This window comes from Sinohyriopsis cumingii, chromosome 5 (assembly GCF_028554795.1).
Source record: "Sinohyriopsis cumingii isolate HCF-2022 chromosome 5, ASM2855479v2, whole genome shotgun sequence".
NCBI lineage: Eukaryota > Metazoa > Mollusca > Bivalvia > Unionida > Unionidae > Sinohyriopsis > Sinohyriopsis cumingii.
In genome coordinates this window covers 67,771,997-67,789,663 of record NC_142965.1, presented here as the reverse complement: position 1 = coordinate 67,789,663, position 17,667 = coordinate 67,771,997, and the positions used below count along the sequence as shown (strand labels likewise).

General features: G+C 34.5%; 2 protein-coding genes across 3 annotated transcripts in view; one reads left to right on the top strand and one right to left on the bottom strand.

Moving 5' to 3' along the window:
- LOC149799363 (5-hydroxytryptamine receptor 2C-like) overlaps nt 1-9,833 on the top strand; it is a 43,323-nt gene extending 33,490 nt beyond the window's left edge. Inside the window, exon 3 of the mRNA XM_089958688.1 lies at nt 7,411-9,833. Coding sequence (XP_089814814.1) covers nt 7,411-8,591 — 1,181 coding nt within the window. The 3' untranslated portion in view covers nt 8,592-9,833. The remainder of the gene's footprint in view (nt 1-7,410) is intronic.
- LOC149799360 (26S proteasome non-ATPase regulatory subunit 1-like) overlaps nt 1-17,667 on the bottom strand; it is a 392,984-nt gene that overhangs the window by 102,291 nt on the left and 273,026 nt on the right. The window lies entirely within an intron of this gene.

Sequence of the window (17,667 nt, the reverse complement as noted above, 5' to 3'; positions counted from 1 at the left end):
TTTCTGCTATGTCATTATCAATCTTAAATGGTCCTGTGTAATTTGATCAATGGATCAACTGGGGTTTCGACAGCACATTAAAACATGAATGACTATTTAGTGCTGAGGGAATAAAACGTAAGCGGCTTATCCATAAGCGACTTAGCCTAATACATAACAATGCTGCCACCCCAGTCTGGTTTTTGCAGGAATCTGCAACCCAACAATTGTGAATCCATCAGCCACTGCAGCTCTGATAAGTGATGTTTCCAGTGTTGTATAGATAAATATATTCTCCACTGTTTTTAACTCATAAAATAATTCAACACTTTCAAACTAAAAAAATCCTCATTCAGTCAGGGAAGCTGTTACTGTGAATAAAATGAAAACTCTCAGCAAACAAAAGAGTATATTGAGGCATCAAAAGAAATCTTTATTCCCATGAAATTACCCTGTTAAGATCATTCTTTTTGATAATTCATTTGGCTGTAACAGTCTTACCATATAATACTCTCATAAAAATTGAGCCCAACCTCAATAAAAACAAACCCGATATGCTACTGCACAATGTGGGGTAAAATTCTGTTCTACTGATTGCTAAAATAAACCAAACAGACCCAGCTCTGCTAGCTCACAGTGTGAAGACAGATCTGGGATAGTGCAGTTTGCAGTTGGACTTGGATTATAAGGAAGTATATTTGGTAACTAATCTTTAACACACTGATACCTAACTGTGAATACTCCCCAGTACTCTTGGGACCCTTGGGATTTCCTGCCACTTAAAGGGTACCCCAAAATAAAGAGAAGGGATACACTTTAGAACATCCGCTTCAAAAGGTAAAATTGCAGCATTAGTTGCAAAAGGAAGTAGACTGTCAATGTAATAAAAATAAATCCATCATAGAAAAATCTGGAACAAGAAAGCCTCAGTTCTGAATCACAGAGCTACTCTCTACTGTATCAAATGGCAATGAGAAGAGACACATAGTGTGTGCAGGTAACAAATGGCAATCAAAAAAGACATCATAAATGTATGGCCAGACATAGTCTTACTTACATCATTACACATTTGCGATCAGCAATAAAGTTAGAAATTATCTGGACATCAGTTCTTGAGGCAAATTTATGTCTCCCAGTAAGTCCTGATTATGAATGTTTGTCCCCATGCTTGTTTGAAAAAAAACGATATTATATATTGATATCCTCTATCTATACTTTTTGTGTGTCTATACACAAGCATGTCTCTTAAACTGTTTGGGTGAAATTCAAATTACATTTTCAAGCATTTTCTGTCCAAACATAGATACTGTCACATTATCAAGACATATCATATATGTCAGGCTTTTGCACTGCAGCCCCGGGGGTTCTGTCAGAAGAGGTGGAAGGGAGGGTTCAGTACAGGGTATGAGTGGAACATGCAGATGAAAGTTTAGTGGATTTGTCATGGCATGCTATTGCACATGTTCAAGTTTAATGTCAATTCCTTGAATGAACATTTAGAAAAGAACTGTAGTCCAAATGCTTCTATACATGTAAACATGGTATTTTTGTAAGGCTGAATGAATTGCTCAAGAAAAAAGAATTTCAATAAATCAGGAATATTGGTCTTATGGAACCCGAGGTTAGAATTGTTTCCTAGAACCACAGGACTGACCATAAGACTTGGCAATAGCCATAACATTCGCAGTAGGAATTAGAGTTTATTTCTGCACTAATGTGTGTTTTATGGGATTTTTCCTAGTCTGTTTTTACCAGGGCATTGCATTCCAACTAAACTTTCCACTTGCTGTACAAATATTATCTTAAATGTACTAGTGGAGTACATAAAAATGCCCTTTCTCATATAGAGGGTGACCTCATAAGAAACTCAGCCTGCTTTAAATACACTATTACAGCTTGCCAGCACTCTTTCTTCAGCTGGGTGTTCTTGTTACAACACTGGACATACATATTTCTTGGGTTACCAATCTTGCTAAATTTCGTGATACCTACAAACAACTAGTTTATGATCTGCAGAGCAATGATTCTTCTTCTCCCAGTTAAAATATAAATACCCAAGAAAAATAAATTTAAATTTTTCACAAAACTGATCCATGAAAATATAATGAACCTTCAGCATCTTCCTAAAGATGGATAAATTATTTTTTGTAATTCCTATATACTACCAATAATTGATAACTCTTCACCTATATAGGGAAGCCGCATTTGCTCAGTTGGCAGAATATTTGATTTGTAATCCACTGACCATGTGTTTGATACCAGCACAGCCTTCTTAGGATGGCTGCCTAGCCGAGTCCTTGGGAAAGGGACTTAACTCTCATTTTCTCAGCATAATAATGCCAAAACTTTGTTAAAATAGCCATTAAAACCAACATAAAACAACCCCCCAAAAACCAACAAAAACAGAAAACAAAAAACAAATCAATAAAACTGGGAAATTATTCTACATTACAACTAGATAGGGTAAATAAAGTGCACCAATGTATAATGATGCCCAAGGTTTAAATTAGAAAAAGTTTTATCTGTATATTACTACTAAGGGTTATATTAATCTAAAAGTGAGAAGAATTGCTCTCCATATAGCATAATATTGCTCTCCATATATCACAGAATTGTCCTCCATATACCCTAGAGTTGCCTTCCATATAACACAAAATTGCCCTCCATATACCCTAGAGTTGCCTTCCATATAACACAGAATTGAACTCCATATACCATAGAATTGCCCTCCATATAGCACAAAATTGCCCTCCATATACCACAGAATTGCCCTCCATATACCCTAGAGTTGCCTTCCATATAACACAGAATTAAACTCCATATACCATAGAATTGCCCTCCATATAGCACAAAATTGCCCTCCATATATCAAAGAATTGCCCTAAATATACCCTAGAGTTGCCTTCCATATAGCACAGAATTGAACTCCATATACCATAGAATTGCCCTCCATATAGCACAGAATTGCCCTCCATATGCCATAGAATTGCCCTTCATATACCAAAGAATTGCCCTCCATATAGCACAGAAGATTACATCACTGTTTACAAATTCTTTTTGTGACAAAACACAGGTGATGCTAGATCTATGCCAACACTGGAATCAGTCAAAAGTATTTTCCACCAAAGTTCCTTGTAAATTAAGGAAGTTGTTAGGCAAATCATAGTTAAGTTGTTAGGCAAATCATAGCTCTAAGTTTTCAAGTAATGAATTTTCATGGTGAGTGATGAGATTGGTGCACATGTACATATGATGAGCTACATGCAAGTCACAGCACATGGTGCCAACTATATAAAAATGCACCGCTCCGGTGGCCTAGTGGTTAGAGTGTTTGCCCCAGATGCGGAAGGTCATGGGTTCGAACTCTGACAGAGTCATACCAAAGATTCTAAAAATGTACTAACAGCTGCCTTGCTAGGCGCTCAGCATTAGGAGGTTAGTGTTAGGACTGGTCGGCCTGGTGTCAGGATAATGTGACTGGGTGGGACATGAAGCTACATGTCTGTGGCATGATGCCCAGTGCTAGATATCACTTTAAACTGTCACACTGAAGACATCATGGTAGTATGATTGGAAAATTATTAAAGCTACATTTAAAAAGTCTAAATCATAAATCACATTGTGTAAAAACAAGTACAGTTGTGCAAATTCAATGTTATGCACATGAATTAGTATTTGGTTCAACTTCAACTTTGGCTAAAACATCCATATGCGATGGGGTGTGCATGAGGAGGGATGGAGGGGAATGTAGTGAAAAATATTTCAATTTTTCTCCTTGTTGTCATGTATGTTACAGCTAAACAGAATAATAACACTGAATTCTATGAATACTTGAGCATGTAACAGTTGCTTGCACATGTCAGTCATAAAGATTTTGTGCACATTATACATGTATTATTATAATATATATTATATTATAATTATATGTCATAGTGGAAGGCATCATGGGAAATTATTTGTTACTAAATGAGTTACCTTCTTTAACTAATAATAATAATAATAATAATAATAATAATAATAATAATAATAATAATAATATTATTATTATTATTATTATTACTGTTGTTGTTTATTGCAGAGAATCAATAATAACTATTAACTGCATGAATATCTTGTGCCTCTACTTTGCACATTTGAATATCTAGGGTCAATATTGCATTCACAATACCAAGTAAGAAAAGGCTGGCATCCAAACAGATTCCACAGTTCTAGTTACACCTGAATCTAAGCTAATAAAATAGTTTGTATATTTGGAACCAGACTGATCCCTATCATTATCCATTGTACTATGTATAAATATTGTGAAACCTGTTACAAGGATTGAGAATTTATCCACAACCATGAAATAGATATTTATTCACAGCTGAGTATTTAGATGGAATCTCATCTTTGTATTACATCCAGGATTGATAAGCAGGCACTGACACCACTGAGAGCTATCAGACAATTTATGTAATCTAGTGCTAATCCTGTACATTGCCTTTATGGTTGCAAGTTATTGTCTCAAAGAGAAATTTGGATTAGATAGGTATTGTTTAGATATGTAGATAAATAGGAATGTATGTATGTATGTGTGTGTGTGTGTGTTATGTATGGATGGATGGATGTATGTATGTGATGCATGCACACATGAGAGAGAGAGTTGGCTGGAGATATAAAGTGGTCATTTTATGTTAAATTGTCATATTCCGTCAATTTCATCCGGATATAATTCAAGCAAGACCATTACAAAAGGCCCCTGAGGGTACAAGTTTGTTTTCTTTCCTTATTCTGATATCTTGGTGGGCAAAGGGATACATGGACAATCATTCAAAAAGAATATCTGAGTTCAATGTTAGGTAGTAATTGCAAACGTCAAGAATAAAGAACAAGTCAACTGACATTAAAAAATTAAATATGCATGTATTTTACATGAAACTTGCACTGATATTTATCTGGAAGTGAAAACTGCTGAAGTCATGACAAATTTGATAAAATGGATTAAGTCCATCTGTTCTTACTCTTAGTAAAAAGGCAAAAAAAAGAAATAAGGTGCGTGTCATCACCCCGAAAGAGAGAGAGAGAGAGAGAGAGAGAGAGAGAGAGAGAGAGAGAGCGAGAGAGAGAGAGAGAGAATGTTTTATAATGATTACAAAATTAGTAAAATTAGTAACATAGATATACTGTTGCAACAAAAAAAATACTGCATTAATTTTAGTCCTCTATGGAAAAATAAGTATACTTCTTTGAAAACAAAAATTCAAATGTATTTTGCTGCCATTGAAATTGTATTGTTTTTCAACAACAAAATTCTAATAATATAGGATGATGGAACTCTTTTCATATTGTTATGGTAAGCCAGGAAAGTACTTATTGTGATATTGATGGTAATCCATGGGAACTATTATTCTGAAGCTGATGGTAAATCGTTGGAAAACTTCTGTGATAGTGATGGTAAACCACAGGAACTTTTACTGCAACACTTATGGTAAACCTGGGAACACTGTGATAGTGACATATGTTATGTTATTGTTATTATGGGGTTTAATGCCATTTTTCAGCACAAGATAGGCTATACATGACGGACAGTATAAATGGTGGAGGAATAAATGGGGAAAACCCCAGAAAGAACCACCAACCCACGAGAAGCTATTGGCAGACTTTCTTAATAGTGACTGAAAACCATGACAAAATGTTTATTGTGATGCTGATGGGACAGCATGGGAAAATTTATTGTGATACTGTTGGTAAACTATGGGAAACATTTATTGTGATGCTGATGGTAAACCATGGCATATTTTATCTTCAACATAAAATAATAAATAGTCTGGCTAAGCTGTTAGATCAGAAATGAACCAGGGAATAATCTTTGATAAGAACATACCAGGAGGCAATAATGATATACCACAAGCATAGTAGCTCATTTTCTGTAATAAAAATGTATATCAATCTATTAAGTGTCATCATGTATTTATAGAAAGATATCTCACAAAAAATGAAATTCCCAAGGAACTTGAGCAAAATAACTGCCAGAGTGAAGGACATACTTGTCCGATTCATCATACTAGTAAACCATTCACAGTTTTATTCTTCAGATTCCAATATAAGTGGGAATAAAATGAAAGATGTAGAGTTGATACAATTATTGCTGAATTTCATAGCTCAAGATGTCTAAACTTTGTCTTCATCACAAAATAAAGTGATTAGTCCTTGTGTTTTATGTTTCATTTGGCATTAAATATGATGATCCCAGTTTATCTTATCAGTCTAGTAGGTTCAGTGTTTCATTATGAATTTAACATTATATCACAGTTTCTGTGGTTAGTGTAGTATGTTCAGTGTTTCATTATGCATTTAACGTTATGATCATAGTTTCTGTTTTTAATCTAATATGCTCAGTGTTTCATTAGGTATTTAACATCATGATCACAGTTTGTTTTTAGTCTAATACATGTATAGTCAGTGTTTCATCTGGCATTTAACATTATGATCAGATATTGTTTGGTTGGTCTATTATGGTCAGTGTTTCATCTGGCATTTAACATTATGATCATTTTAAATGTCACCTGTAAATACTTTCTAGCCAACCTATTTGTATTATACCCCTTAAACCTATCAGTAATTCTTATAGAAATAAGCCTCTGTGTTAATTGTGACTACTTTGGTATTGTTATGATCTCAAATGACAAATTTACTCAACATATTAGAACACACGTGTTTATTTTCAATCATGGTATTAAAATAGTAAGTTTTCAAAACCAAAAATCTATTAAATTTTTAAGCATGTTGATTGGGGGCCCAGGAATTTCTGAAGAATTGTTCCCCCATAAATTAAAAAAAAATAATGATCTTGCTCCGCTTTGTTGCAAAAAATAAAAAATTCTCTCCATTATATTATTTACCCAAACCCTCATTTTCCAACATACGAAAAAATTTAAAATCCTGGTTAGAAAGAAAATCCCTTCCCAACTCTGCCCCAATGATATGGATTAACCACAACATTACTCCAATTATATAGATGATACCCAACCACACCCCACTTACATGGCTGATCCCCAACCCCAACCCTATATGGACGATCCCTATGTTGTGTCTGATTATATCAGGGCGTGTTACAGCATATCTGGAGCACTCCTCCTCCTACCACTCTGAAACACTCTACAAAAGTAAATGCATCTAAGAAAATACAAAGTATAAAATGGGTCAATGGTTTCATGTCAAAACAGTTCATTCTACAAGTGTACAATGTATTCTTCCACATTTAATATACTGCTGTACTGTGTGGGGAGAACCCAGTGATTCTTCTTACATTCTGGGACTACATGGCTTACAGAAAAGAGCAGGCTGGCATATTTTAAATGTTACTTATATTTTAACACCCACATCATCTCTTTTCAACAATCTTAGAAGATGAATTAAAAAATTCCATACAAACATCTTGTTTCTTTTCAGGTTATTGGCCATTTGGCCACCTCTTGTGTGATCTGTATGTGACCTCGGACGTTTTAATGTGTACCTGTTCCATCCTTCATCTGTGTACCATATCCATGGAGCGATTTCTTGCAATTCGGTCCCCACTTCACATTCGTAACCGTTCCAAGTCCATCGTAATCCTGAAGATTATTTTTGTCTGGGCAGCAGCTTTGGTAATCACAAGTCCTATCACTATTTTAGGCTTTCTGGATGACAGTAATGTCATAAATGGTGAGCACTGCGCCTTGTCCAATAAAGCTTTTATTATCTATGGCTCAATAGGAGCATTTTTTATTCCACTGGGAATAATGGTGATATCATATGGATTGACGATTCATCTGCTCTACAAGCAAATGGAAATGTGTAAAACCAACAATGAAGATCAGCCCATGATTCGCAGGTCAATTAGTCGCAAAGCAAATAAATTTAAAAAGCAAGTAAAATTTTCGAGAGAGACAAGCAGCTGCTCTCAGTCTCAACCTGATGACTCGTACAGCCAGGACCAATATCAAAATCCAAGAAATGACAGCATCAGTTCTTGTATTGGTGCTTTCTCAGTGGAAGAATCTACAATAACACCACCTCCCTCACCAATGCGACTGAAAACAACTGTTCCAGATCTAGACACTATCACAGAGGAAAGTCAAAGTGACAATTCTTTTAATTGGAATGATACCAACAGCAGTGAAGTACAGACTACAATCAGGCTGAAAAACCTTGTAAGAAAGCATCAACTTCTAATAAAAGCGACCAGCATATTACTTCTGAAGAAGTATGTGCAGCACACACAGAACCGAGATGATGTTCGAACTGAGCAGAAAGCATCCAAAGTTCTCGGTGTAGTGTTCGTAATTTTTGTTGTGTGCTGGGCACCATTTTTTGTAGTGAATATCATGACAGCATTATGTAATGAGTGTGAATTTCAACCTTTGCTTATAACATCCTTTGTTTGGCTCGGTTATGTGTCAAGTACATTAAATCCAATTATCTATACAACATTTAATAGAACTTTCAAAATGACCTTTATAAAGCTTTTAAAATGTCAGTACAAAGCTATGCAGAAATCACTTCGTGTTCGATGGCGAAGTTCAAATGGACATGATCAGTGGTATACATCTACAGCCAATGCTTCTGATGACCAATATGAAACACCTTTATAGTGGTGCTATGCGTTTAATGGCTCTAGAATTAAATCAATGTTACAAGTCATGGGCCACAATCCAATACAATCAAGATCAACTCGTCCTTCATCAATATGCATAACAAAAATACATTATAAATAATATAATATAACAATCTCCAACTGTATATTACTCACTTATAATATGAGTTCAACTGCAAACTGTACAGACCCATAACAGCTGTTGCATAGTGCGCTGACAGATCGGGTCTGTGCAGTTTGTTAGGATTCATCAGCTAAACAAACAGCATAGTCCCTGATCTGCTGGCACAATATGCTATGGCAGATCAGTATTCTTGTAGTTTGCCATGACTTATAAGTGAGTATATAAGGTGCACTGACTTTTTAATAAGCATATTCATGAAGAAGGTGGAAACCTTATCACAGGTAGCCACAAGTGATAGGAAAGCGCTGCAGATTTGCATCTGTGGCATGTGACAATGGGATTTCATGCCTGGAGTTTTATCTTCATACTGTGAATTTAAATGCACTTTCATGCACGGTCGTTCATAGAAAATTTGAGTGCTGTAAAAATGAGTACAAGATGAATATTGGGAAATAAAGAAACTTAAAAAAATGAATATATGAACATGTATATTTTTTTCTCTGTAAGATAAGTGCACATTCAGCTTTGATGCATCCACACAAACACATCTCAGCACCTGTAACCTGGATACTATGAGCAAATGTTTTCTCCTTCTTGATCTTAATTATGTCCATGAGAGTGTTTGTGTGCGTGTTTTTGTGCGCATGTGTGTGGGGAAGAGAGAGAGAGGAGATAACTCCTTCAAAGTGCATGTACATCCAAATTTAAGTAAACCATAAATGATAAAGGAATATTTTCCACATCAACCATATCAGAACTGTGCATCTGTGTGTCTATGTGTAAATGAGCAAGAAGGCTTAAAATCATATTGATGGTATTACTAATGAAGAGTTTTTAGCTCATTACTGGAGTTTGTCAATAATAATAATAATAAATAATAATAATAATAATAATAATAATAATAATAATAATAATAATAGTGATAATATACTCCTGATTTTGTTCTAAAGTTCTCTAAAACAAGGTATGCAATGAATTCTGTATATTCACTTAAAAAGTTTCTGACATACTCTGGAAGAGACCTCATGGTCAGAAAAGGAGCTATTATTTTCAGTATACTCCCAGGTTTTGGGTTCATAATTGATCAGTATCCAATAAAGTTGCTAACACATGGCATTTGTTTAATTTCTTTTGTTTCCTTCCTGATTAATAACAGTTCTGCTGAACAATTTCACATTGCATAATACAGCAATTAACTGAGGTCAAAATTGTGTTTTGGTGATGGCATACAGGAGAAACTGCCAGGTTGCCCACAGTCCAGGTAAAATGGGCAAAATATCGTCTACTAGTGACCTTATTGGGAAGTATTTATAGCACACTTATAATGACCGATTCCTGTATGATTACCATTTTAACACTGTGTGATCATACAATGCATGCTATATAGCCCCATCAGTACACCCGTGTAAGTTGAAACTACATTTAGCACAACTGTTAAGTCATATCTGAGCAACATTAGTGTTATTTAATTCCTCGGGGTATCAAAACACAACAGATGATGTAACAAAATAAGCTTGATTGTCAAGTAAACAGAATCATGGCCTTATACATGGAGTTGCATTTACACTGTCAATATGGTTTCTAAAACAGTTGAGAGTTTTGTACAATCTATTTCCCATATAACCTAAGAAACCAACAGCTTCATTTCCACTTTTCTGACCAACCTGCTGAACCCAGAAATGTTTCCTAACACAAAGAAGAGAATAATAGTAACATAAAAATTCCAGAATTGTTTAAAGTTGTGACCAGTTTAGATTTCATTTTGTTTTGATGTATAGTATTAGATGTCAGATTTATAAAGATGCTTTCTATTTTTTCCAATTTTATAAGCAATTACTGAACACAGACTAGAAATGACAATTCAAATAATGACTGTCTGCAACTTTGCTTCAAACATTGACCAAAATTCAAATTACATTAGAGTTGTATACAAAAGTGCACATCTGATTATTGTAAAACATTGTGTTGTAAACTAATAATGACACTGTTTTTCAACAATGTAATAAAATTAGGTATGCAATTTTTGCTAATAATTTGTTGGTAAATTGAGTCGGATGAAAGACGTCAAATATATTCTTTTGGCATCAATAAACCACAAATGTTTATTTTCTTTTCAGGCCTAAGTTTGATAACTTAATGAATCAAATGTCAAAATTGATAGAATATTTCATGCTGAAAATAATCAGTTTCACTATAATAAACCTGCTATTGGATCATGGATCAATTATGACCATACTTCAGGGGCAAACGTCGAGTTGGGATGAGGGGAAGACCCATCCACCCCAATTTTTTTTAGCCATATATGGAGCCAAATAATTTCAATTATCATAGTAATGTCAATTTGAGGTCTTGGATAAATCATAGATTGGCCCCTTTGCTCATGACAAGTGTCATAAAGAGTCCCAAGTGTAACTGTCATAGTACATAATTATGTAATCGGCAGGATTATGATAATGAGTTGCATCCCCCACCCCCAGCCAATCAAAACATTACAACTGTAGTGTAGACACCCTTATGTTTTAATATTAGTAATAATAATAATAATAATAAATAATGACTTTATTTAGAGAAGGTAACTCAATTGATATGAAAATAAATACAGAAATTAATTAAATACCCATAGATTGAATTTAGTACATAATTGCAAAAAGTAATCAAACAATAAATAAAATTTTGCCCTGGATACTCTTGAATGTCAAATTTAAAAAAAAGTGAAATACTAGAAAGATATATACTATTTTGCCTATCAAACATTTTGGTTTATTCACGACAATAATGAGTATACTGATCAAACTGTCACTTTGTTTCAAATTACAAATTCAATGATTTCCACAGAAAAAAAGTTTTTTGAAATAAAGGAACATGGAAATGTTGGTAGTGTTGCTTATTTTATATTCATCCTTCTTCTGGTTGTCCACGTATGTATTCAGTGCCCATAATAATTACCTTGATGCTGGATGTGTTTAATGACCTTCAGTGGCCAGGAGGAAGTAAGTATGAACACAAATCATTGGTGGGGTTTGTTTTAGTGTCTCACGGTACAGCGACAGAAATAGAATATTTGAGATCTAAGTGAGATAAAATGCCTTTACAAGAGACACAATAAAGGTTGCTGATCTAGGCTGATCCAATGGTGGGATTTGAACCTGTACCCACACCGTCATGAGTCTGGCATGCTAACCACTGAACCATCATGGTTTTCTTGGTGGATAGGATGCAGATAAGTAGGCAGGGTTTGTAACAACAGGTGCAATTATACTGCGTTTATTCCTTTCCGACAATATTAAAATTCTATACAGACACATACTGTATGATGGTTATTTACTAAGGTTCAAGACTTCTCCATCCTTGATAAAATAAATTGATAAATCTTTTCACATTGACAGGAAATATGCTAAAATAGCATCATTTGCTAAAAAATTAAACTCATCAAAAAAACATAAAATGTAATGAAAATATCAAATGCCTGCTGTGATGTTAATAATATATTACATCCATTAATAAGCTTTGAAATTTTATTGTTACTTCATTTACTGAAGTAATTCCAGTTATTCATTTGTTGATCATCTCACCAGATGGTGTCTATACTAAACCTGCCCACACAGTTTCAACTTCACTGATCAGATATCAAACATCTTTCCTCGGAAGTCTTCCTTTTCACAACATCTCAATTTAAATTAGTCTTGAGCAAAAGAAACTTACCCTGTTTTCCCCACCTCAAAATTTCACAAAGTCTTAAAAATTTTCTTCTTTAAACATTTTTCAGTCTGTCTGATAGGTTTTTCTTCACTTATGATGACACTAAAAAGCAACGAGCATTGGGTAGACAGTTGATCTAGGTAAAGTTTTCTGTCTTAGTTCCTCTATAATTTGAGTCAATAACTCGTATCAATGAATCCAAGGATTCCTAAGCATTAAAACTTCGGAAAGTAGGGATCATTCTATGTACCATTCAAATGACTATAGCATTCACTTACCTTCCATCTGCTTGTACCCAACTACTTATTTTAAAAAACAAAAAGCATCAAGTATACAATTAAAAAAAAAAAAAGGTTCATTTAATTCATAAATGTATAATTTATAAACTGTCACCAGTGGGTCCCTAACACTGTCATCTTCTGCATTTTTCAATTAAACACGACTTTCTTTTTTTGCAGGTAACACATGTGATGTAGTTCACCATCTTTGATAAGTTGTGAATAATTCTTAGATATCTGTAACTTTTTGAGTTACATCCCTTTAAACACATGGTATGTAAGAGGTAAACCCTTTAATTTTGATCTCTGTCTTTTAGAAATATTAAATCTCAATATTATAAACATAGAATGCAGATGACAGTCTTTCCTGAAAATGGACTGTTCAATAAATCGAAGAAGACAGCGAGCAGTCTGTCTGCTTACTTACATCAACATTTTCCGTTTGGTTTGAAATGTGAATAAGAGGATAATATTAAAGACCATATCATGACAATCAGGTTCTTAATTATAATTGATGAATGAAATAATCAAGTTGTGTGCATTTCTATATCCTTGGTGCTTTTGTTTTTTTAAATCAGCAGGGGGTTATAAACAAATGGGAGGGTAAGCACAGACTGTAAGTGTTAATTTTATTTCATCCTTTTGATCACCTTTTGACTACAATTTAACAAGCATGTCAACAATGTCAAGTGTACCATATACAATTTGACAAGCAAGTCAACAATGTCAAGTGTACCATATACAATCTGACAAGCAAGTCAACAATGTCAAGTGTACCATATACAATTTGACAAGCAAGTCAACAATGTCAAGTGTACCATATACAATTTGACAAGCAAGTCAACAATGTCAAGTGTACCATATACAATTTGACAAGCAAGTCAACAATGTCAAGTGTACCATATACAATTTGACAAGCAAGTCAACAATGTCAAGTGTACCATAAGCATCGCATGGCAAATTCAAATTTTGATGAAAACTAAAAATAGAAGATTGTCAAATAAAACCAGTGAAGCTTTTCGCGGAGTCACCTAACCAATCTTAAGTAAAACCCATCAAAGACTAACAAATCAGAAATGGGATCATCTGAAGACAGCTACAGATTCTGTGGTTCAATAACCAGACAAAGGCCAAAGTGGGTGGAAGTTGCTCATTTAACATTTATAACATTATAGAAGTAGATAACGAGACCAAGTCATCACATTTCCAACAGCAAGGGCTGAAGAAGCACCAATACTTTATGCTGAAGGTTTTTCAAAGTCGTATACAGTAAGGTGAAGCTTGTTTGTCTGTTTGGTGAATAAAGGAAGATTGGTGCACTTAAGGTTATTTAATATGGAAGTAACTTATCATGTAGCTTCTCATGCCATGGTGATTACTACAGCCAGGTCTGGTATTTATTCAAACCTACACCTTAATGCTTAGGAGTTCACAAAGCCATCAGAGCTTTCAAAAGGTGTTATCATAGTTTAGTTTGAAGGTATGTCTGTTCTGCAGAAAAAATTTGAGAAAAACCATAATAACTGAAGATGTACTGAAACAGAAACAATTCCTGTAATTACTTTGTGGAACTTTGTCCAAATTTGCCATAATGGAACTTACAGACCTCTTTGATAATCATCGTGTCTGACAGTAATCTGTGCACCTGATTTGATCTTATTTTGGTATGCTATGCACCTGATTCACCTTGTTTCCATTAGTTGTGTTTGTACAGATTGTCATGACATTGGAAAAAGCAGTCCCAATTACACGGGGAAAAACCAAGAAGAAAAAAAATAAGGGAATTCAGATGCACAGGTTCTAATACTGTGAAAGCAATTTTCATGGATTCACAATGCATGGAATACACAAGCTGCATTAAGAAAACAGTAAGCTTAATTTATAATACCCCCCCACTGCACTGGTTAATAATACGAATTGACTACAGGAGTCAAATCCTTTGGAAATAATTGTCCAGTATCTATATATCATCTTATTTCTTTTTGGCACAGTTCCTACTGACATTGTTATGTTTGTATTAGCGATTGCCAAAATCGACATTGGCAATTAAATTTTACTGATGGAGATTCATTACACTAAAAAGATATCTTGTGATTAAGAATGCTATTGCTTGTGCTGTTGTTTACAGATTTTTCCTTTCAAATTAATGATGCCTGGTCATGAAACACAAGCCGTGTAACTGATTCGGAACAAAATTTGTTAACAAAGGAACATACCCCAATGCATATATTAGCAATAAAACAAACTTTTAAAAAGTCTGAATTGGAAATTTTTTGAGAAACAGATAAATTATGAGATAAAATGCAAATTAATAATAGATACATATATTAAATAAATCTGAATTGAAGCCACATCCAAAATGGAACAATTCCACAGTGCAATCCATACCACAGACTATGTCAGTATTTTTCTGGGCAAAGTCAATCGGTGACTACATGGCACTGTTGCTGTATTTTGCTCCCTAATTATCTCAGTTGTTATGTCAATCTATATATAAAAAACTGAAGTGACTATATCCCATAGCAAAGTTAAACTGGCTTGTATTCAAGTTGTACATTTGTATTCCATTTGGATTCATCTTAATTTGTTGGGAAAATATCTGGGTTTAGTGATTCATACACCTTGACAAATGCTAAATTGAATCTTCTCGACTGCAAATGAACTGTATGAAAGCAGATGGATAACAAAACAGCATTCTCATGTTCTCTAAAAAGGAAATTTATAATACAGCCTTTACCAACAATACCTTTCTAAGCATTATCTGACAAAGCCAAGCTGTCTGTACCCTCAAAAACAAGTTTTTAAAAATAGAGTACACTAATTATTTTCAAAATCTGTTAGCAAATTCCCTATTACTGAGGTATAATGTGCTCATTTCTTAATTATCATTTTCAAGTAAATGAGACAACCAAATATAGCCATAATATCTCAAGCTGAATGGGCAAAGAGATAAAAATTAAAATTAATTAGAGAACTAACTAATGCATGCACAACTTATTAGTATGATCAGATTTTAAATTTTTTTTTTTTAATCGCAATCCATACTTGAGTCGTCAAAAAAACAACAGGAGAAGCCTGCAGTGTATTATATGGAGTACATCAAGTATATAAAATAGTGTATATTAATATATATTATGAGCTGAATATGTTATACATACATATTATGAGGGGAATTATGTAATGCACAAATCTTTACTATGAGTACTCAGTAGTGTTGAACCCATACACCTGTAAATTGTTATGTCCAATAATGTACATTAATGATCATTCTTCATGAGCAAGCCATCTGCTTTTAATTTCATCTTTCGGAGCCGATTATGTGAGTTAAAATTCAGACATCAACAAAGGAAAAACACCATTTCAGGATGTCAAATCCTGCTAAAATTATATAGCTTGCTGTACAGACCTCATAACAGTGATCGTAATACTACTGTACCCACTATAAAGGTGATACCTGCACAGACACACCTCTGAACACAGAAAAGTAATCCATGTTGTAGATGTGGGAGGTTGATATGAAAAGATGTTCCAACAAGGATGTGTCATTATAGTGTATAATAATAGAAATTAGGGTATGACATGAAGCCACATTATTAAATGTTTTCAATCCCAATAAAACAAATAAAGTGAAATAATTTGAGAAGAAATGATAGAACATAATGTGAACAATTTAAAGTGATTCGTTACCATATCTTTGCTATAAAAGGGATTGCAAAATACTGAGGGACTTATTAGCGAGAACCCACTGTACCCATGTTATTCAAAGGGCAGTAGCATACTGGACTTATTAGTAAGGTGTGTGTGTGCGTGATTTGGATTTTTAACGTAGCTTTAAAAACATTCAGTCATATTGCTACAATGTCTGCAGGGTGGTAGTTTATAGTGATGTCTAGCACTGCAGCTTCATGCTGCAGACATGTAGCATCATGTCCCACCCAGTCACATTATCCTGACACCAGGCTGACCAGCCCTAACACTAACCTCCTGATGCTGAGCACCTAGTGAGGCAGCTGTTAGTACCATTTTTGTAAGTCTCTGGTATGGACCCATTGTACCCATGCTATTCAAGAGGCAGCAACTTACTGATGGACTTGTTAGTATGGACCCATTGTACCCATGCTATTCAAGGGGCAGCAGCATACTGATGGACTTATTCCTGAGGACCTATTGTATGCATGCTATTCAAGGGGCAGCAGATTACTGATGGATAAATTAGTGAGGACCGATTCTACCCATGCTATTGTAGGGGCAGCAGCTTACTGGAATTTTTAGTGAGGGCCCATTGTAACCATGTTATTAAAGTGGAATGCAGTATACTGAGGTACTTATTAGCAAGGACCCATTATATCCAAGTTATCACAGGGGACAGCAATTAACTGAGGGTATTTATAGTGAGGATACCCTCCCCAAGGTAAAGAAATTTTCTGTAGGTCTGCCCCTCATGGATTTTTTGTTTAATTTTCAGAACTAAAATAGTCATCTTACCATAGAGATTTTTAATAACATATCCAGCAGGTCCACAAAAATGTTAATAAATTGTCTAATACACCTTAAACATGTTGAATTACAAGTACCCATAAATCTGACAGTAACTGACAGTAACAGCTCTCTGTCAGAACAAAAGCCCATAAAACATGTCAAAGAAAGATTAATTACATCTGTAACAGTTGCATAATACAACAGATTATGTACTAGATTACTGTTATGATAAGTAATCGATTGTCAATTGTCTGTAAGTTGATACGTCTACCTTTGAAATATATAGTATTCCCTTGCTATAAGGAATATTGGTATAAAGCTCCCTTTTATAAGGCATGTATGGTCATAAATACAATTTGATTAAAAGTATCATGTATAAGTATAAGAGATCACTCGAGTGGCCAAGTGGTTAGAGCAATCGCCTCTGATGTGGGAAGTCACGGGTTGGAACCCTGGCTGAGTCATACCAAAGGCATATAAAAATGGTACTAGCA